Source organism: Oncorhynchus mykiss, chromosome 2 (genome assembly GCF_013265735.2).
Source record: "Oncorhynchus mykiss isolate Arlee chromosome 2, USDA_OmykA_1.1, whole genome shotgun sequence".
Taxonomy (NCBI): Eukaryota; Metazoa; Chordata; class Actinopteri; order Salmoniformes; family Salmonidae; genus Oncorhynchus; species Oncorhynchus mykiss.
The window spans coordinates 44,532,010-44,555,434 of record NC_048566.1 but is presented as its reverse complement, the minus strand read 5'-3'; the positions used below and the strand labels follow the sequence as shown (position 1 = coordinate 44,555,434).

Genomic DNA, 23,425 nt, shown 5'->3' with positions numbered 1-23,425 from the left:
TAGACTGGACATGGACTCTGCAACCTTTAAGGATGGTGCCAAGAGGGGCAGCGCAATTGTAGCTTATGCCCCAGCCTTTCTCATGACAACACAAGTAACCCCACATGCCCTCGGCTGAATCTGGAGTTTTTGTGTTTGGCAAACACAAGTCACATTAAGATCAAGTGAGTTTCATTTAGAGCAAACCTCCAGTTGATTCCATGTTTCAATTTGGCAGTAAGGGCTAACTTGTTCTACATAATTAAACTACTGAAAATAGATGTCTCTTTTTAGAATGAGTTAGACAAAAGCGAGGACTTGTTACTCATCAAGTTGCAAAAAAAAAAGTATCTTAAACTGGCAATATGTAACTTTTTGGGCAACCTGACCAAATGCACATATAAAATGTGAGATATAGATCTATCAATCTACTGGAAAGCAAGTCTATGTGCTCCATTTCTATGCTTCCCATTTTGTTTTTGTACACCACCTTCAAACAGCTGAAACACATATATTTCACAGCAGCTTAGACGGTACAATGATTCTATACTATCTTCTTTTGCCACTAACTGAAATTAGGCGAACTACGAGTTTTATTAACCAGGACATTGCGGAGTGATTTCTGCATAATGCACCTTAATGTGGAGGTGATGTTCCCATAACATGACATCAATCAAGCATTCCAAGCCCTGAGGCAAAATAGTCACCCCAACCCCATAGAATAGTAAACTCATCTGAATTTAATATAATTCATATCAGGTAAGGCATGGAATTTATACAGATTTTCTTTTGAAGAAGGAGCCATGCCTGTATATGCCATTTATTATCGGCACTAACCTATACTCATTTTGCTTCCCCAACCAACCATTAAGTGCATTCTCAGAGCTAACAACTGTCACTAAAGGTGTGCCTTACTTAGTAGTAATTTACAGGGATGAATTCAGTTAAACCCCCCATCAAGGTAAGCGTAGATTAACCCTGGCCCGCTCCATCTCCCCCACCACACACACACACACCTAGGTCTCACCTACTTTCTACCCAGCAACATATAGTTACCATAACTCATAGGAACCAGGACATTCATTCCTCAATCTATTTTTATTTATGGTGTCAGGATGATCAGGAATGCAATGACTAAAACCACAATGTGGGTCCTTCTTCATATCAAAGGTCAAGAATTCAGATTAGAAATTCAGCTTTTTGGTGGATAGCAGTGCACCATTGAGTTTGATTTTAACATACCAGTCATCATTTTCCATGGCAGGATTGAAGGCAATTTGCTGCTTACAGCAGTAAATGTGGGTCATCAGAAGACTGCGTATACCTTGAGGGAGATAAAGATATTCCTAAGAAACAGGGACACCTTTGAGATAAACTAATTCACTATTAAGTTATTTCATATCCTGAACCCTGCAGGCTGGAAAGCCCTGAAGTGGAATATTCCCTTTAGCCCCCAGATTACCTTTAATGCTCTCCTCTGCAATGAATGTAAAAGCAGGCCACACTTATATCCGGGCCATCTTTATTGATCCTCAAAACCCCGTCTTGACCGCAAAGGGAAGATAAAAACCACCAGTAAAGAAAATAATAAATTCGCATAATTAATGTAGTTCTATATCTTACATAGACTTTCCTGTATTAACACAGCTTTATACAGTACAAGGAGTAGGTTTGAGAACATCACAGCTAAAAGCAATCCTTGCCAAAAGTGAGTTATTCAATGATGATAGACTTCCATTCAAATCCATGAAATGGCATTCTACTTGTACTGCCATCTCCATTCTTGGAGAGAAATCCAAGCTCTTGGAAAATAAAAAATTAATCTGAGGGGCTTATTTTCAAAACAGAAGGCCCAGACCAATTAACTAAAAATAAAAACAATATTTAAAAAATACAAACTACGAGCTTCCCCTGACCTTATCCAAAACACCAAAATAACTTGATTCTGTCGGTCTCTGGTTTGTTCTATTTTAATTTCTCTGAGAGTAATAAATAAATACATTTTACTACTAAACTGCCATTGAGTCCAATGTAGGAGGCAACAGTGTCGTAACATTGAGAAGCCACTCTGAACAAATTCTGCAGTTTTGTTTACATTCATCTCTGGAGAGAAGAGATGCTGGAGGACGATGTCCCATTACAGGCGAGCTGCGACCCAACACAGAACCATACCTCTGGTCACTTCACAAATGACACCATAGCACTGTGGCTATCCAGACCAGTGTCTCTCGCTCACTCTTCTCTGCGACCTAGCACTGTTAGAGTGAAAGGAACAACACAAAAACGAAAAGCGGAGCAGTAGTTGTTTCCAGTGGGCAACACTCTACTCAAGTCTTTCCAAACTCTCCACCCTTCCAGGCCCCTTCACAGCATCGTTGACTCAGGTCCTCTCTCACTCAGCAGCTGATGGTGCTGGGCAGCTGTTTGCTCACAAAGTCTGAGATGAAGTCAAATTCGTTCTGGCCCAGGAAGAGTTCGGGCAGCTCCTGAATGCGGTCCAGGCCCAGCTCCACAACCAGGGATGTCAAAACCTCCTCGTCAATCATGTCCGCATCCATGCCATTCAAGGCCAGAGCCGGCCCGGCCATCTGCTGCATGTTAGCCAGCTGGGCCGGGCAAATGCGGTACTGGGCTGCCCCGTTGCCCATGTGGTTGCTGTTCATGGGCCCCAGTGGATGTCCGTGATACTGGGTGTTGAGTTTTTGCAGATGCATGCTGGCCATGAGCTGCTGGGACGTGAGACCACCATTCATATACTGCTGTTGTTGCTGCGGGTGCTGCTGGAGGCTCATGTGTTGGTGCTGGGTGTGGTGTTGCTGCTGGGCCTGCCCTTTGTTGTACATCGTGTTACCAGACGTTATCTGGTGGTGGCCCATCTGAGCCCCGTTGGGCTGTCTGTTCACGGGCCCCACCATGCCTTGCCGCTGCCTCATGGCCACCTCCATGGTGGCCTGCTGCTGAGGTCCCCCACCGTAGTGCATCATCTGGCCATTGGGCAGGGCTCGGAGGCCGGGCTGAGGCACTACGTGCTGCTGGTGGCCTGCCTGCAGGCCTCCGTTCATGCCTAGTCTGTAGCTGTGGAGGCCCCCGCCTGCAGAGCTGTGGTTCATGGGCATTATTAGATGATCTGCCATGGCTCCTGTCTTTCAGCACAGAGGAAACACAGTTAGAGCGATGCAGTTGATTTTCAAACCATCATGTAGGTAGGTAGAGCAGGTAGGTTCAGTGAGCATGCAGTAGCCTACATTTGGCACAGTTGAAGCCAATTAGTGAATAGGTGACATGCCATGGACATATTTGACTTGGCTGCACTAGAGAAACCCATATGTTTGGATGCATAAGATCAGTTCATGTGAAAACAAAATGGGTTGATTTGGTAACAAGACAATTCCCTTCGATATATTTCTCAACCCTCCAAAATATTATGATTACGCAATATTATTTCCTGGAAGAATGTAGCCTACAATGTCCTAAACTGGCAGAGTAAAACCACAAGAGACGCTTCCTAATTAAGAACCGCCGGGTTTGTTCTCCTTTTCGCGAACATTAGAAAGCCTTTCCACGTCTTCCTCAGTTTCGCTGAAAATGCTCCTCTTTGTGCTTTGCCGATTGAAACACAGGTAGGCTAGCTATCAACCTTGTTACCTTTACAACTGGACATTCGGTTGATTTAATAGATAAGGGCGTCTCGGTCAGTGATGATGCATTAACTATAATTTGGTGTATAGTCCCTCCACAGTGCACATCAAACACAAAATGAAACTAGCTCGGTTATTTTACCCACGTTGCAACAAAGAAGCGAGAAGCGATACATTGGTATTATGCATTCCCAAACAGCTGTAGCCTATATTATACGGTTGTTCAAATTTAGGATTGCTTCCCAAATTTAACACATAAGTCTACGACTTCCTACATTTGTTAATACACACCACTATTTTAGGTCTAGCCTATAATTGCATTGCCGATTAATTATTCCAACACCCCTAAAGACAACGAAAATGGAAACAATGGAACATCAACCTCAAGACCTTCACACAAACGCCAGACAGCGTAAATTAAATACAATAAATTAAAACAAACACGTACCCGTATCTACTCGGATTAAAGTTCAGCGATTTTGCTACTGCTACGTTTTTATTTTAGTTTTGCAAAGCGAGGTGTCTTCAGATTACAGTATGTATTCCACAGGGTTACGCTTCATGCTCAAGCAGGGCCGATGCACATACTGCTTATTTTCTGGGTCAACTCAGGGATTATACATACAATTTTTTTTAACTCAAGGGGAGGTGGAGCTACGGTTGCCTCTATTTAATATAGTTGCGCATGTGCATAGAAAAAAGGTGCACTAGCCAATTTGAATACTTCCTCTGTATTTATTTTATAATCAATGTTTCTCCCATAGAGAATGACAGAGGCCTCTAGTGGCCAGTTTTAGCATGTGCAATGCCATTGAGGACGTCCACCATGCTTCTGCCATTTTAAAGTAGTCAACTTTAGATGTAATCTTTATTTTTCTAGGCAAGTCAGTTAAGAACAAATTCTTATTTACAATGACGGCCTACCCCTGGCCAAACCAGGACTACACTGGGCCTATTGTACACCGCCTTATGGGACTCCCAATCACGGCCGGATGTGATACAGCCTGGATTCAAACCAGGGACTGTAGTGACGCCTCTTGCAATGAGATACAGTGCCTTGGACAGCTGTGCCACTCGGGAGCCTATCACCATGGTTTCTCCCCTTCCCTGATAAATGTAGACAACAATGTGTTTTAATAAAATGATCTTGTTTCTAAGATGTTGCTGGGTTTTGGTTTAACAAATACAATGGAATTCATAAGAGTTACAGTGGGAAATGTGTTAAATTATAATAGATAGGTAGGTGGTGTGTGTGTTTATGTCTATACCTACTGAAGTGTGTGAGTGAGTGCGTGTGTGTGTGTGTGTGTGTGTGTGTGTGTGTGTGTGTGTGTGTGTGTGTGTGTGTGAAAGTGTTTCATCTTGAAGATCACTGAGAGTCCCTGTGACACACCAGTCTGCTGTGCATTGCTTGAGTGAGGACAGGGAGGGGCAGTGGAATGCCTGTGCTATTCTAGGCCACTGGCTACAGTGGCTGTTGTGATAGTGTGCTCTGACCACAGATGCACGTGCATCAGATCGCCTTTCACCACAAGGACCCTAGCCTGCAATTGCAATTGAATGAAAACAACTTAGAATTTTGAGAAACCCATTGTGTAGGGCACATATTTTATGGGTGAATCCTTACGCCTAACGCTTGCCTTTGTCCTTGTCACTTTAAGCAGGTGCTAATGACTTTTGGCCTCAGGTGTGTGGACTTTGAGAAACTCACAAATCCTGTCTGTTAGTCCCCATTCAACATGACGATATCTGTCTGACACAAATGTACATGTGAATGTAAAAAAACATGTAATTCTCCACATTCACATTGCCTAGTCTTTGTTTTCTGCCAGGCCCTAAACCTTTACCCAAATTTGCATCAGAATTGGTTAGTGCCTTATTCAGGTCTATGATACGAATACTCCAATCAAATCTGCACTGCTCACTCTGTTTTGATCTAGTGCAGAATGCAATCGGACTAAATCAAATCAAATCAAATTTTATTTGTCACATACACATGGTTAGCAGATGTTAATGCGAGTGTAGCGAAATGCTTGTGCTTCTAGTTCCGACAATGCAGTAATAACCAACAAGTAATCTAGCTAACAATTCCAAAACTACTACCTTATAGACATAAGTGTAAGGGGATAAAGAATATGTACATAAAGATATATGAATGAGTGATGGTACAGAGCGGCATAGGCAAGATACAGTAGATGTTATTGAGTGCAGTATATACATATGAGATGAGTATGTAAACAAAGTGGCATAGTTAAAGTGGCTAGTGATACATGTATTACATAAAGATGCAGTAGATGATATAGAGTACAGTATATACATATACATATGAGATGAATAATGTAGGATATGTAAACATTATATTAGGTAGCATTGTTTAAAGTGGCTAGTGATATATTTTACATAATTTTCCATCAAATTCCCATTATTAAAGTGGCTGGAGTTGAGTCAGTGTGTTGGCAGCAGATACTCAATGTTAGTGGTGGCTGTTTAACAGTCTGATGGCCTGGAGATATAAGCTGTTTTTCAGTCTCTCGGTCCCAGCTTTGATGCACCTGTACTGACCTCGCCTTCTGGATGATAGCGGGGTGAACAGGCAGTGGCTCGGGTGGTTGTTGTCCTTGATGATCTTTATGGCCTTCCTGTGACATCGGGTGGTGTAGGTGTCCTGGAGGGCAGGTAGTTTGCCCCGGTGATGCGTTGTGCAGACCTCACTACCCTCTGGAGAGCCTTACAGTTGTGGGCGGAGCAGTTGCCGTACCAGGCGGTGATACAGCCCGACAGGATGCTCTCGATTGTGCATCTGTAGAAGTTTGTGAGTGCTTTTGGTGACAAGCCGAATTTCTTCAGCCTCCTGAGGTTGAAGAGGCGCTGCTGCGCCTTCTTCACGATGCTGTCTGTGTGGGTGGACCAATTCAGTTTGTCTGTGATGTGTACGCCGAGGAACTTAAAACGTACTACCCTCTCCACTACTGTTCCACCGATGTGGATAGGGGGGTGTTCCCTCTGCTGTTTCCTGAAGTCCACAATCATCTCCTTAGTTTTGTTGACGTTGAGTGTGAGGTTATTTTCCTGACACCACACTCCGAGGGCCCTCACCTCCTCCCTGTAGGCCGTCTCGTCGTTGTTGGTAATCAAGCCTACCACTGTTGTGTCGTCCGCAAACTTGATGATTGAGTTGGAGGCGTGCGTGGCCACGCAGTCGTGGGTGAACAGGGAGTACAGGAGAGGGCTCAGAACGCACCCTTGTGGGGCCCCAGTGTTGAGGATCAGCGGGGTGGTAATGTTGTTGCCTTCCCTCACCACCTGGGTGCGGCCCGTCAGGAAGTCCAGTACCCAGTTGCACAGGGCGGGGTCGAGACCCAGGGTCTCGAGCTTGATGACGAGCTTGGAGGGCACTATGGTGTTAAATGCCGAGCTGTAGTCGATGAACAGCATTCTCACATAGGTATTCCTATTGTCCAGATGGGTTAGGGCAGTGTGCAGTGTGGTTGAGATTGCATTGTCTGTGGACCTATTTGGGCGGTAAGCAAATTGGAGTGGGTCTAGGGTGTCAGGTAGGGTGGAGGTGATATGGTCCTTGACTAGTCTCTCAAAGCACTTCATAGTCGTTTAGCTCAGTTACCTTAGCTTTCTTGGGAACAGGAACAATGGTGGCCCTCTTGAAGCATGTGGGAACAACAGACTGGGATAGGGATTGATTGAATATGTTCGTAAACACACCAGCCAGCTGGTCTGCGCATGCTCTGAGGGCGCGGCTGGGGATGCCGTCTGGGCCTGCAGCCTTGCGAGGGTTGACACGTTTAAATGTTTTCCTACCGTCGGCTGCAGTGAAGGAGAGTCCGCATGTTTTAGTTGCGGGCCGTGTCAGTGGCACTGTATTGTCCTCAAAGCGGGCAAAAAAGTTATTTAGTCTGCCTGGGAGCAAGACATCCTGGTCCGTGACTGGGCTGGTTTTCTTTTTGTAATCCGTGATTGACTGTAGACCCTGCCACATACCTCTTGTGTCTGAGCCGTTGAATTGAGATTCTACTTTGTCTCTATACTGACGCTTAGCTTGTTTGATTGCCTTGCGGAGGGAATAGTTACACTGTTTGTATTCGGTCATGTTTCCGGTCACCTTGCCCTGATTAAAAGCAGTGGTTCGGGCTTTCAGTTTCACGCGTATGCTGCCATCAATCCACGGTTTCTGGTTTGGGAATGTTTTAATCGTTGCTATGGGAACAACATCTTCAACGCACTTTCTAATGAACTCGCTCACCGAATCAGCGTATTCGTCAATGTTGTTGTCTGACGCAATACGAAACATATCCCAGTCCACGTGATGGAAGCAGTCTTGGAGTGTGGAATCAGATTGGTCGGACCAGCGTTGAACAGACCTCAGCGTGGGAGCTTCTTGTTTTAGTTTCTGTCTGTAGGCAGGGATCAACAAAATGGAGTCGTGGTCAGCTTTTCCGAAAGGTGGGCGGGGCAGGGCCTTATATGCATCACGGAAGTTAGAATAGCAGTGATCCAAGGTTTTTCCAGCCCTGGGTGCGCAATCGATATGCTGATAAAATTTAGGGAGTCTTGTTTTCAGATTAGCCTTGTTAAAATCCCCAGTTACAATGAATGCAGCCTCCGGATAAATGGATTCCAGTTTGCAAAAAGTCAAATAAAGTTTGTTCAGAGCCATCGATGTGTCTGCTTGGGGGGAAATATATACGGCTGTGATTATAATCGAAGAGAATTCCCTTGGTAGATAATGCGGTCGACATTTGATTGCGAGGAATTCTAAATCAGGTGAACAGAAGGACTTGAGTACCTGTATGTTGTTATGATCACACCACATCACGTTAACCATGAAGCATACACCTCCGCCCCTCTTCTTACCAGAAAGATGTTTGTTTCTGTCTGCGCGATGCGTGGAGAAACCAGTTGGCTGCACCGACTCTGATAGCGTCTCTCCAGTGAGCCATGTTTCCGTGAAGCAAAGAACGTTACAGTCTCTGATGTCCCTCTGGAATGCTACCCTTGCTCGGATTTCATCAACCTTGTTGTCAAGAGACTGGACATTGGCAAGAAGAATGCTAGGGAGTGGTGCACGATGTGCCCGTCTCTGGAGCCTGACCAGAAGACCACTTCGTTTACCCCTTTTACGACGTCTTTGTTTTGGGTTGCAGGCTGGGATCCATTCCGTTGTCCTGGGTGAAAGGCAGAACACAGGATCCGCTTCGCAAAAGTCATATTCTTGGTCGTACTGACTATCTTTGTATACAGTAGTCATAGGGCTCCCGAGTGGTGCAGCGGTCTAAGGCACTACATGTCAGTGCTAGAGGAGTCACTACAGACCCTGGTCAATTCCAGGCTGTATCACATCCGGCTGTGATTCGGAGTCCCATAGGGTGGTGCACAATTGGTCCAGCGTCGTCTGGGTTAGGTTTTGGCCGGAGTAGGTCGTCATTGTAAATACGAATTTGTTTTTAACTGACGTACCTAGTTAAATAAAGGGTAAATAAATATTACAGTGCAAAGGAGAGTATGGTTGGTCTATGATACATTTGAATATATCCTCTATATTGCTTGCCTTCAACATTTGAAGCATGTTGTAGACTATAGGATATACAGATACAGCAGTTTTGTGCCATAGGTATCTCAGAACATAATTTGTGACCTTTGTTTGTATGTTTCTCCACTGGTCTTTCCTTCCCTCCCCTTGTAAACTGTGGCCTAAGGGTTGGGGGAGGAGCTTCCGAAGAGCCTGCCCTCAGCCATGTAGCAAATATTGATTTATTTGATCTGTGTGTATGTGTCACAGGAGGTTGGTGGCACCTTAATTGGGGAGAACGGGCTTGTGGTACTGCCTGGAGTAGAATGAGTGGAATGGTATCAAATACAGCAAACACATGGGTTCCATGTGTTTGATGCCATTCCATTTGCTCCGTTATAGACATTATTCTGAGTCGTCCTCCCCTCAGCAGCCTCCACTGTGTGTGTGTGTGTGTGTGTGTGTGTGTGTGTGTGTGTGTGTGTGTGTGTGTGTGTGTGTGTGTGTGTGTGTGTGTGTGTGTGCCTGTCTAAGCGTGTCTTTGTTTGTTTGGGAAAGATGTTTAGCTTCAGTGTTGTTCATTACCTCACGTGCCAAAATTGGTTTTCTGAAGCTCTGACGCTTGCTGGACTGGAAAAGCAATCCAAAGCTTGAGTATGAGGACAATAAAATCCTTTCCATACTTGCTTCATGTAATATCATGTCATGAAAGTGCATTCTTCACAGTCAATTTAGATCAGGGCTCTCCAACCCTGTTCCTGAGGAGCAAACCTGTAGGTTTTTGCTCCAACCTGTTGTAACTAACCTGATTTTGTTTATCAATCAGCTAATTATTAGAATCCGGTGAGCTAGATTAGGGTTTGAGCAAAAACCTACAGGATGGTACCTTTCTTAAATTTGTGTCCTTTGAATTTGCATAATGATCATCACCATGTGTACTTACCCACTGGGCACACATCAGTTGAATCAACATTGTTTCCACGTCATCTCAATTAAATTACGTTGAACAAACGTGGAATAGACATTGAATTTATGTCTGTGCTCAGTGGGTAGCTTTGTCTCTTGTGTTTTTGTTGTTATTATCATTAGTAGTGTTGTTGTTTGAGTTCCAGTAGTTAGCTACATGGCAAAAAAAGTTATTAACTATTGAAAAAACGACCAAGATATGAACTACCACCAAGCTACTGCAAAATGTAGTTAAATTACCAGTTGAACTACATGTAGTTTACTACTTCCCAGAACTGCTGAAGACATTGTTTTGCTGTGTGTTCTCTACTCTCCTTCAGTTCCTCTTTGCTACAATAGCAATGTGGCTACTTTTTGGGCAGCTCAATAAGCTTTCTCCTCTCTCATACATCAGTACTTATACTATCACTTTTTTCCCCAAGCCCTTGGTCATATTCATTATGCGCCAAACAGAAGAACAATTAATCCGGGAGAGAATAACTGAATTTGTCCAATGAGAAACACTAATTTTCAATTTCTGTTTTAAAATGTTTTCTACTGTGCCATAATTCATACTTTCATGGTGACGGACACAATAAGGCCACCTTACACAAGTGATCTGCTTTCTGAGGAACAGGGTCAGCAGTCCAGAATGATGAGACAGTTGTTCACAATGTAGATCATGAATCATTTACAGCCGTGACAATCTGTGTGGTTGGATATTGCTTAACAGCCAACCATGTCACTTATTGGCCCAAGCACTGAGAGGGCGCTGCAATCAGATGATTATATACAACAAAGCAGACCACTCTCTTGTTACAGGTATTATAACTACCTTTGTTACAGGTGTTAAAACGGAAACTTTTGGTGAAGGTAGGAAACAACACCTCCACTTCGCTGATCCTCAACAACAGGGGCCCCACAGGGGTACGTGCTCAGCCCTCTCCTGTACTCTTTGTTCACCCATGACTGCGTGGCCACGCACGCCTCCAACTCAATCATCAAGTTTGCAGACGACACAACAGTAGTAAGGCCTGAGGGGTGCATGCTCAGTCCTCTCCTATACTCCCTGTTCACTCATGACTGCATGGCCAGGCACGACTCCAACACCATCATTAAGTTTGCCGATGACACAGCAGTGTTAGGCCTGATCACCGACAATGACGAGACAGCCTATAGGGAGGAGGTCAAAGACCTGGCCGTGTGGTGCCAGGACAACAACCTCTCTCTCAACGTGATCAGGCAAAGGTGATGATTGTGGACTACAGGAAAAGGAAGACCGAGCATGCCCCCATTCTCATCGACAGGGCTGTAGTGGAGCAGGTTGAGAGTTTCAAGTTCCTTGGTGTCCACATCACCAACAAACTAACATGGTCCAAGCACATCAAGACAGTCTGAAGAGGGAACAACAAAACCTATTCCCCCTCAGGAGACTGAAAAGATTTGACATGGGTCTTCAGATCCTCAAAAGGTTCTATAGCTGCACCATCGAGAGCATCCTGACCGATTGCATCACCCCCTGGTATGGCATCAAACTGGCATATGATTTTACTGCTGCTCTTTAATTATTTGTTACTTTTATTTCATATTTTTTTTAGGTATTTTCTTAAAACTGCATTGTTGGTTAAGAGCTGTAAGTAAGCATTTCACTGTTGTATTCAGCACGTGACAAATTATTTGATTTGATTACCAACAATGACGAGACCGCCTACAGGGAGGAGGTGAGAGTCCTGGCAGAGTGGTGCCAGGAAAATAACCTCTCCCTCAACGTCAACAAAATGAAGGAGCTGATCGTGGATTTCAGGAAACAGCAGAGGGAGTACCACATCGACGGAACCACATTGTCTCCAAGGTGGAAAGTTCCTTGTTCCTTGGCGTACACATCACTGACAATCTGAAATGGTCCACCTACATAGACAGTGTGGTGAAGAAGGCCCCTAAGACCCTCAAACTTTTACAGATCCACAATTGAGAGCATCCTGTCGGGCTGTATCACCACCTGGTACAGCAACTGCACTGCCCGCAACCGCAGGGCTCTCCAGAGGGTGGAATGGAATGCTCAACGAATCACCAGGGGCACACTGCCTGCCGTCCAGAACACCTACAGCACCCAATGTCACAGGAAGGCCAAAAAGATCATCAATGACATCAACCACCCGAGCCACAGCATGTTCACCACGCTATTATCCAGTAGGCGAGGTCAGTACAGGTGCATCAAAGCTGGGACCGAGAGACTGTGAAACAGCTTCTTTCTTAAGGCCTCTGTAACGTTCTGAGTGTAGTGGGTGAGAAGTCAGGCGTAGGAAGCAGAGAGTTCAGGGGAGTGCTATTTTAACCTGTTAGAGCTCTAGGGGCGCTATTTCATTTTTGGATAAAAAACGTTCCCGTTTTAAGCGCGATATTTTGTCACGAAAAGATGCTCGACTATGCATATTCTTGACAGTTTTGGAAAGAAAACACTCTGAAGTTTCAGAATCTGCAAAGATTTTGTCTGTAAGTGCCCCAGAACTCATTCTACAGGCGAAACCAAGATGATGCATCACCCAGGAATTAGCAGAATTTCTGAAGCTCTGTTTTCCATTCTCTCCTTATATGGCTGTGATTGCGCAACGAATGAGCCTACACTTTCTGTCGTTCGCCCAAGGTCTTAGCAGCATTGTGACGTATTTGTAGGCATATCATTGGAAGATTGACCATAAGAGACTACATTTTCCAAGTGTCCGCCTGGTGTCCTGCGTCGAATTCGGTGCGCCAGCTGCTTCTACTTTACCATTTGATTCAGGGGAGAAAGCATGTGTCCAAGAACGATGTATCAATGAAGAGATATGTGAAAAACACCTTGATGATTGATTCTAAACAACGTTTGCCATGTTTTCAGTCGATATTATGGAGTTAATTTGGAAAAAAGTTCGCGTTTTGAGGACTGAATTTCGGATTTTTTTTGGTAGCCAAATGTGATGTATAAAACGGAGCTATTTCTAATACACAAGGAATCTTTTTGGAAAAACTGAGCATCTGCTATCTAACTGAGAGTATCCTCATTGAAAACATCAGAAGTTCTTCAAAGGTAAATGATTTTATTTGAAGGCTTTTATGTTTTTGTTAATGTTGCGTGCTGGATGCTAACGCTAATGCTAACGCTAAATGCTAACGCGAAATGCTAACGCTAGCTAGCTACTTTTACACAAATGATTGTTTTCCTATGGTTGAGAAGCATATTTTGAAAATCTGAGATGACAGTGTTGTTTACAAAAGGCTAAGCTTGAGAGATGGCATATTTATTTCATTTCATTTGCGATTTTCATAAATAGTTAACGTTGTGTTATGCTAATGAGCTTGCTGATAGATTTACACAATCCTGGATACAGGGGTTTTTTCATAGCTAAACGTGACGCAGAAAACGGAGCGATTTGTCCTAAACAAATAATCTTTCAGGAAAAACTGAACATTTGCTATCTGAGAGTCTCCTCATTGAAAACATCTGAAGTTCTTCAAAGGTAAATGATTTTATTTGAATGCTTTTCTGTTTTTTTGTGTAAATGTTGCCAGCTGAATGCTAATGCTAAATGCTACGTTAGCCATCAATACTGTTACACAAATGCTTGTTTTGCAATGGTTGAGAAGCATATTTTGAAAATCTGAGATGACAGTGTTGTTAACAAAAGGCTAAGCTTGAGAGCTAGCATATTTCTTTCATTTCATTTGCGATTTTCATGAATAGTTAACGTTGCGTTATGGTAATGAGCTTGAGTCTGTATTCACGATCCCGGATCCGGGATGGGGAGATCAGAAAGGTTAATGCACCACAACGGCGAACATAAGCCAACCCCACGAAAACACAGGGCGTAATACAAAACAAACGCCCCAAACAGGGGGACTTAAACTGTCCAGAAAAGACCCACGAAATGGGAGAGCACGTAACTCACAGACGTGCGCACAAGTTTACACAACACAGAAGGTCACAATAATTAATCCCGCACAAGGAACCAGGCGGGCCGGCTGACTAAATAAAGCCTCACTAATTATACATAATTCAAAACAGGTGCACTCAATGAACACATAAGGGAGGGGGAGGAAATAATCAGTGGCAGCTAGTAGGCCGGCGACGACGACCGCCGAGCGCCACCCGAACGGGAAGGGGAGCCACCTTCGGTCGGAGTCGTGACAGCCTCAAGACTGTTAAATAGCCATCACTAGCCGGCTACCACCCGGCTACTAAGCCCTGCACCTTAGAGGCTGCTGCCTTATATACATGGACATGGAATCACTGGCCACTTTAATAATGGAACACTAGTCACTTTAATATTGTTTAAATACTGCTTTACTCATCTCATATGTATATACTCTATTGTATTATACTGTATTTTAGTCAATGCCACGCTTCATTGCTCGTCCTAATATTTATATTTTTCTTAATTCCATTATTTTACTTTTAGCTTTGTGTATTGTTGTGAATTGTTAGATACTACTGCATGGTTGTAGCTAGGAACACAAGCATTTGGCTACACCTGCAATAACATCTGCTAAATATGTGTATGTGGCCAATAATATTTGATTTGATTTTATGTTACATCTGTGGATCCTCTTTTTAAGAAGAAGGGATGTTCTCTTGGTAAGAAAGTCAAATACCAATTGTTCTCCTGATATTTTGATGTGTTTCATCTGAATAACGATATAGCTTTGACCCTGAATCCTTGATTGCTTGAGTTTATATCTGACATTGAACAGCTGACAGAGCAGACAAGGCCTTGACTGGGTGAATCTACTCCACAGTAATTAATTGACTCCCTCTCTGGCTGCAAGTGCTTAGTTTCATGGGCTCAGCCTGTGTGAGTTTCCTCATGTTTACAGTGAAGCAGGGGATTAGACAGGAAGCCTGATGGGAAACTTTGCCGCACCACAGGATGAGCTAATCAGTTGGCCAGCGGACACAGATCTAGGAACAAGCAGTTCAACCTTAATTCTCACACACACTCTATCTCTCAGGCCGGTAATGAGCGCTAGCATTGATCGGTAAGGTTGCTCAGGAGTTGTAGCATTGAGCCTTATGGTTGGTTAGGAGAGCTTATGCTATCATAGCAGCCATATGGTGGAGCGGTTAGGAAAATGCTTGCACATGCTTCAACCTGATTGCCCACTTCTTTCAATGAGATTGTCTGTAATGCCCAGAAACTTGGTCATGTTTGATCAGGGTACACACTATACACTGTGAGGTTATTCATCAAACTGTACAACTACCACGGTTCTCATTTAATTGGCCACCTGTTAAAGATATTGACAAAACACAGACGAGTGAATTGTTGGACAGTGAATTTTTTTTTTATTGTGAATTGTTGAGATTGAATTGTTGAGTAAATGGATTAAATTCTGGATAATGGGTATCTGGATAAAAACAGGTGATAGCACATGTTGAAAGGAAATAAAAAAGAATATGGTATCACATTAACTTAATCTAAAAACATAGCTGGGAGAGTATAGATCTAGCCAGATTACCAATAATTATCCTGCAGCTATAGTCTTATATTTCTTGTCGTGTTCAAATCTCCAGTTGTGTTTTCTACAAGTTGTGAAAGGGTCATTCTTGAATTGCGGTGGCATTTGCCTCCCTCGGCATAGTAACCACGAAAAACACTTTAAAATGATAGATAGATAAACATCATACATGTTTTTGTTTATATTTAACTGTTTATCAATATAAAACATAATAAAATTCCTTCATACTGCAAAACTTTACCTAAATGTATTGTTAAAAGTACTAAGGACAAGCAAATTGGCTTGCCACTGTAGTGATGATGAGAGTTGTAGTGCCATGTTTTGGGGATTTAGAGATATCTATTACTTTGAATGCTAGAAAGTATTTCATGTATTGTACTGATCAATAAAAACAAAGGCTACTAAAATACAGATTTTTTTAAAAAAACAAATGCAGTGGGGTAAAAAAGTATTTAGTCAGCCACCAATTGTGCAAGTTCTCCCACTTAAAAAGATGAGAGAGGCCTGTAATTTTCATCATAGGTACACTTCAACTATGACAGACAAAATGAGGAAAAAAATCCAGAAAATCACATTGTAGGATTTTTTATGAATTTATTTGCAAATTATGGTGGAAAATAAGTATTTGGTCAATAACAAAAGTTTATCTCAATACTTTGTTACAGTGCCTTGCGAAAGTATTCGGCCCCCTTGAACTTTGCGACCTTTTGCCACATTTCAGGCTTCAAACATAAAGATATAAAACTGTATTTTTTTGTGAAGAATCAACAACAAGTGGGACACAATCATGAAGTGGAACGACATTTATTGGATATTTCAAACTTTTTTAACAAATCAAAAACTGAAAAATTGGGCGTGCAAAATTATTCAGCCCCCTTAAGTTAATACTTTGTAGCGCCACCTTTTGCTGCGATTACAGCTGTAAGTCGCTTGGGGTATGTCTCTATCAGTTTTGCACATCGAGAGACTGAAATTTTTTCCCATTCCTCCTTGCAAAACAGCTCGAGCTCAGTGAGGTTGGATGGAGAGCATTTGTGAACAGCAGTTTTCAGTTCTTTCCACAGATTCTCGATTGGATTCAGGTCTGGACTTTGACTTGGCCATTCTAACACCTGGATATGTTTATTTTTGAACCATTCCATTGTAGATTTTGCTTTATGTTTTGGATCATTGTCTTGTTGGAAGACAAATCTCCGTCCCAGTCTCAGGTCTTTTGCAGACTCCATCAGGTTTTCTTCCAGAATGGTCCTGTATTTGGCTCCATCCATCTTCCCATCAATTTTAACCATCTTCCCTGTCCCTGCTGAAGAAAAGCAGGCCCAAACCATGATGCTGCCACCACCATGTTTGACAGTGGGCATGGTGTGTTCAGGGTGATGAGCTGTGTTGCTTTTACGCCAAACATAACGTTTTGCATTGTTGCCAAAAAGTTCAATTTTGGTTTCATCTGACCAGAGCATCTTCTTCCACATGTTTGGTGTGTCTCCCAGGTGGCTTGTGGCAAACTTTAAACAACACTTTTTATGGATATCTTTAAGAAATGGCTTTCTTCTTGCCACTCTTCCATAAAGGCCAGATTTGTGCAATATACGACTGATTGTTGTCCTATGGACAAGAGTCTCCCACCTCAGCTGTAGATCTCTGCAGTTCATCCAGAGTGATCATGGGCCTCTTGGCTGCATCTCTGATCAGTCTTCTCCTTGTATGAGCTGAAAGTTTAGAGGGACGGCCAGGTCTTGGTAGATTTGCAGTGGTCTGATACTCCTTCCATTTCAATATTATCGCTTGCACAGTGCTCCTTGGGATGTTTAAAGCTTGGGAAATCTTTTTGTATCCAAATCCGGCTTTAAACTTCTTCACAACAGTATCTCGGACCTGCCTGGTGTGTTCCTTGTTCTTCATGATGCTCTCTGCGCTTTTGACGGACCTCTGAGACTATCACAGTGCAGGTGCATTTATACGGAGACTTGATTACACACAGGTGGATTGTATTTATCATCATTAGTCATTTAGGTCAACATTGGATCATTCAGAGATCCTCACTGAACTTCTGGAGAGAGTTTGCTGCACTGAAATTAAAGGTGCTGAATAATTTAGCACGCCCAATTTTTCAGTTTTTGATTTGTTAAAAAAGTTTGAAATATCCAATAAATGTCGTTCCACTTCATGATTGTGTCCCACTTGTTGTTGATTCTTCACAAAAAAATACAGTTTTATATCTTTATGTTTGAAGCCTGAAATGTGGCAAAAGGTCGCAAAGTTCAAGTGGGCCAAATACTTTCGCAAGGCACTGTATATACCCTTTGTTGGCAATGACAGAGGTCAAAGTCTTCACAAGGTTTTCACACACTGTTGCTGATATTTTGGCCCATTCCTCCATGCAGATCTCCTCTAGAGCAGTGATGTTTTTGGGCTGTTGCTGTGCAACTCCCTCCAAAGATTTTCTATGGGGTTGAGATCTGGAGACTGGCTAGGCCAATCCAGGACCTTGAATTGCTTCTTACGAAGCCACTCCTTCGTTGCCTGGGCGGTGTGTTTGGGATCATTGTCATGCTGAAAGACCCAGCCACGTTTCATCTTCAATGCCCTTGCTGATGGAAGGAGGTTTTCACTCAAAATCTCACAATACATGGCCCCATTCATTCTTTCCTTTACACGGATCAGTCGTCCTGATCCCTTTGCAGAAATACAGCCCCAAAGCATGATGTTTCCACCCCCATGTTTCACAGTAGGTATGGTGTTCTTTGGATGCAACTCAGCATTCTTTGTCCTCCAAACACGACTAGTTGAGTTTTTACCAAAAAGTTATATTTTGGTTTCATCTGACCATATGACATTCTCCCAATCTTCTTCTGGATCATCCAAATGCTCTCTAGCAGACTTCAGACGGGCCTGGACATGTACTGGCTTAAGCAGGGGGACACGTCTGGCACTGCAAGATTTGAGTCCCTGGCAGCGTGTTACTGATGGTAGGCTTTGTTACTTTAGTCCCAGCTCTCTGCAGGTCGTTCTGGGATTTTTGCTCACCATACTTGTGATCATTTTGACCCCACGGGGTAGGATCTTGCGTGAGCCCCAGATCGAGGGAGATTATCAGTGGCCTTGTATGTCTTCCATTTCCTAATAATTGCTCCCACAGTTGATTTCTTCAAACCAAGCTGCTTACCTATTGCAGATTCAGTCTTCCCAGCCTGGTGCAGGTCTACAATTTTGTTTCTGGTGTCCTTTGACAGCTCTTTGGTCTTGGCCATAGTGGAGTTTGGAGTGTGACTGTTTGAGGTTGTGGACAGGTGTCTTTTATACTGATAACAAGTTCAAACAGGTGCCATTAATACAGGTAATGAGTGGAGGACAGAGGAGCCTCTTAAAGAAGAAGTTACAGGTCTGTGAGAGCCAGAAGTCTTGCTTGTTTGTAGGTGACCAAATATTTATTTCCCACCATAATTTGCAAATAAATTCATTAAAAATCCTACAATGTGATTTTTTGGATTTTTTTTCCTCATCTTGTCTGTCATAGTTGAAGTGTACCTATGATGACAATTACAGGCCTCTCTCTTCTTTTTAAGTGGGAGAACTTGCACAATTGGTGGCTGACTAAATACTTTTTTGCCCCACTGTATAATATGTATCCCTCTGTTAATGTCATTGGTGTTACCGCCTTGAAAAGCATTCATTACAAATATATACATGGACCTTGAGCATTCCCTCCAGTGGAAAACTGTTATGGGTAAGGGGTCTATATTAAATAAAAAATTATTAGCTAATCACACATTGTTAGTATGTCATCAAATTGAGGATTCCATTGATAATTCGGTGTGTCTTAATAAAAGGTGTCTTGGTTTTAGTCATTTTACATTTAAATACATTTAAATAAATCCGAATCTAGAAAAGTGAACTTAATTTTCCCCCAAAATGTCATGCTTCCGCAATTCAACAACAACCCAAAACTAAAAGTACTGTAAATCCAGGCTATGCTCGTTCTTTCTTCATTTGGGGGTGGTGGTGTGGTTGGAGAATTGTTATTGTTCTGGTAAATGAGAGACGTCTATAAATACACTCAAAGTTTCCTTTTGGACCCAGCGCCTAATCAGAAGTGAGTGTTGTGTTCAGTGAGACAGCTCTGAGGGTTCAGTTTGGCTAAGTCAAGGCTCAGGGTGGGGGATGGGAGGGCCTGCCTGCCTTGAGCACTGCAGTGGGGGAAATTTGGATAGGGGGAAACCTGTTAAGCGTCACTTGATGGCCCCAAGGTAGAGGGGAACTTGGGCTAAAGTGGGGGAGAATTGACACTCAAATATGTAGCGCTCATTCTCTCAATTACAATTGATGAAGTTTCCACTCTTTTGGAATTGTTCCTGACTGCCAACTAAACTGTTATTCTGATTCTCATCACTGGTCAGTGGTCAAGAGTTTTATGAATTCCTACCAGAGAGAATTAGGGACACACGTTAGGCATGTTTTCAGTCAGTTCTATAATCTCTTACCATAGTCTGGAAAGCCCCACGAGCAACACTCAACAATACTACCTCCACAAAACAAAAACAAATGACTGATTGTGGTGACGCAAAGAGTTTGACTCAGTGGTTGAGGTGCTAAACATGGTTTGATTTATGTAGCTCATAATACATAAAAGATGTAAACAGAAAAATGCCATGGAATAGAATAAGAGATATCAATCTAATGTCAGTCCTGTGTTCTTACCAATACTGTCCATACCTCAGCCATGAAGGTGATGTGATGAATTATGAATTCTGTAGGGAGAGTGATCGATCAAGCCAATCTCAATAGCTAAAGGGTATGAGCCAATCCTAGAGATCAATACTCAGTGCCACTGAGTTGTCACTACAGGCTGACCTCCATCCCTAAATGAAAACAGTGCCCCTATAAGGGCACAGGGCGAGACCCAAATGCAGACACGAGAGGCAGATGGTTCAAGTCTCTATTTATTATAATCCAAGGGGCAGGCAATGTCATGGACAGGAAAATGATCATAACAAGGTCAGAGTCCAGGAGGTACAGGATGGCAAGCAGGCAGGCTCGAGGTCAGGACGGGCAGTATGGTCAGGCAGGCAGGCGGGTTCAGAGCAGAGGCAGGCAGTCGTCAAAACCGGGAGGACTAGCAAAAACAGAGAAAAGGAAAAAACAGACAAACGGGGAACACAGGAATAAATACCCAGGGACTAATGAGGAAAACAGGTGACACCTGGAGGTGGGTGCAGACAATAACAAAAACAGGTGAAACAGATCAGGGCGTGACAGACCTGGTCAGTAAGGAAAGCCTGGTACTGAATTAGATGATTTCTTTGAGGCATTGGATATCTGTTGTTTTTATTTAACAGGTCTATCCTAGAATATATATCAACACTGAAACATTTATTTGAATGATTAAGCTTATAATTGTTAAATGCCTGTGGGATTCATTCTGTCTAGTGATGAGTTACTATTTCTGAACGTGCATTGTATCTGTGACCAGTCTCTCTAGCCCTGTTTATACCTGCTGCTAACATGCGTCCTTCATCCTTATCTTGTCCCGATCTTGCCTGTTTACACCTATAAGATCTGATCAAAATCAGTTCACAATGTGTCTTTTAATCGTCTACATCTATCTAAAAATGTGGGCACAATCAGAATGAGGACAAGATCAGGACAAAGACGCATATTAGAACCAGGCATAAACGTGGCTAGAGTCAACCATTTTTGTACCAATAATGTAGTGAAGACATTTCCACAATCCACACAACATTCTCTTTTTGTGTTTCCTGCCCAGGTGGTTGGAGGGAAGACACACCTATCTCTCGTTCTTCTTCACTGCACTTCCTGCTCGGCATCCAGTCGCAACATTTTCACAGTCCTCATATTGAGTTAAAGCCAGGAACCTGACCAAACAAGGAGAATGAGGGGGAGATACACCAGGGTGGACAAACAGAGATATAACTTGTGAGGCAGGAGGAGGGCTGAGGGACATGAACAGAGGTTGACGTGAAGAATGGCCCATAAATCATGTATTACCTCCCAGCACTGTTAATGAGGTGGTGGCTCTTAAATAATTAGCGATGTGACTGAAGCATAGTTCCAAAGCAGTAGCCCAAGGATAAGGAGGAGGACATCGGGGACGAACGGTGAAGGGAATGTGGGACGCACCATCCGGGGGGGGGGGGGGGAGAAGGAAAAGATGAGCAAAGTGAATGTACAGTATTTTGAGAGAGAGAGGTGAGCCAGAAAGAGAATAAATAGAGGAACAGAAAGAGTGGACTGTATATATATGTTGTGGGTGGGTTCATTTGTTCATCCTGTTTATACATTGTGTGTTACTTCAGAAAGGTAGCTAGCACAAGGGCCTTTTGGTTTTTACACAGGAGTCAATGGGGAGCCATGGTTAGCTACTGTAGACTCATAGAAAAAGGGTTCCAAAAGGGTTCTGCGGCTGTCCCCATAGTAGAACCCTTCTTGGTTACAGGTAGAACCCTCTGTGGAAAGGGTTCTACCTGGAACCAAAAGGGGTTTTTCAAAGGGTTCTCCTGTGGGGACAGCCAAAGAACCCTTTTTTGGTTCTAGATAGCACCCTTCCCCCACCAACCTCTCACCAGGCAGGCTGCATTCACATTCAGTACGGATGGCAGGCTGGGGCTGCTAACTGGCCAAGGGTTGTTTGGTGGAGGGGGCAGGGATGTTTTCTCTCCAGTCAGCTAATTGACACACAGATGTCAGGAGGAGCCAAGAGGGCCAAAGCACTCACTGACGCCAACCCTCATCCTCTACCCTACCCTCCACTCCTGCTTCGCTCCACTCACTACAAAGGGAATTACTTGGGTTCTCCTGCATTGAAAATAGCTCTTGCTTTTGTAGATAGTTACAATAGTAGGATGGTAATTTAGACACCCTAGCTGGTAGCTACACCACTTTATATGACCTACATAGAGCAAACAATGTTTTGCATCACACGCTATTTGTTCAGGGTAGCACTCCATCGGACATCTACATACTACAGGATTTCTGGGAATTCAAATGTCTCCCGGAGCATCCAACGGCTGACAGTTCAGCCACCCAGTTTGTCTGTGTGTGTACTGTTGGAGTGTTAAACACCTAAGTCCAGCCTTTCCTGCACTATTACTCATTTTATTTACAAAATTACACACAATCCAATTACAGCTTGAAGATATGCTGTGTAAATACACTGTACATGCTGCTAACGCTGCCCTCTTCATCTTGGTTAACAAAGAGATATGGTTGAAAATGAATGACTGACAAGGAGCTTCATATCTTGGTCAATAGTTGCCTCAAAATACATCATGCATCAAATGGTAAAGGGGGATATCTCGTCAGTTGTACAACTGAATGCGTTCAACTGAAATGTCTTCCACATTTAACCCAACCCCTCTGAATCAGAGAGGTGCGGGGGCTGCCATAATCGACATCCACGTCTTCGGCGCCCAGGAACAGTGGGTTAACTGCCTTGCTCAGGGGCAGAACAACAGATTTGTACCTTGTTCAGCTCGGGGTGTCAATCCAGCAACCTTTCAGTTACTGCCCCAACGCTCTAATCACTAGGCTACCTGCCGCCAGGTTCAGCAATACCACATGTGAGCTGCCAGCCAGCCTGTACCAGTATTTACAGGAAACAGCCAGGCTGCCTTCCTGACTGGGGGAGACAATCTAGCTTGCACCATGGGTTCTGTGTGTTGAGCAATGTCCTGATGAGCACGTGTCTGTCTCCAGGTGGCAAAATGTGAACGCAGTCTAGCGCCTCGTCCACCAGCGCCTCGTCCACTTCCTGTTTTTACACTCACCCGCACTCTGTTGCCATTTTGTCCAGGAAGCTGTGGGAGAGATACGGTTGACAAAGTCACTC

General features: G+C 43.4%; 1 protein-coding gene across 2 annotated transcripts; it reads right to left on the bottom strand.

The window, feature by feature from the left end:
- Nucleotides 1-1,455: 1,455 nt before the first annotated feature.
- On the bottom strand, nucleotides 1,456-4,272 carry LOC110490437 (cbp/p300-interacting transactivator 3). Of its 2 annotated transcripts, none has more exons than XM_021563838.2 (2): nucleotides 4,066-4,272; nucleotides 1,456-3,118 (listed from the first exon to the last, which is right to left on the bottom strand). In XM_021563838.2, exon 2 carries the CDS (start codon nucleotides 3,111-3,113, stop codon nucleotides 2,376-2,378), a length of 738 nt encoding a protein of 245 aa, XP_021419513.1. In that variant the 5' UTR covers nucleotides 3,114-3,118; nucleotides 4,066-4,272; the 3' UTR covers nucleotides 1,456-2,375. The 2 variants fall into 2 exon arrangements, with proteins under 2 accessions (XP_021419513.1, XP_021419504.1); XM_021563829.2 differs by having other exon boundaries at nucleotides 1,456-3,122; nucleotides 4,066-4,271.
- Nucleotides 4,273-23,425: the final 19,153 nt, after the last annotated feature.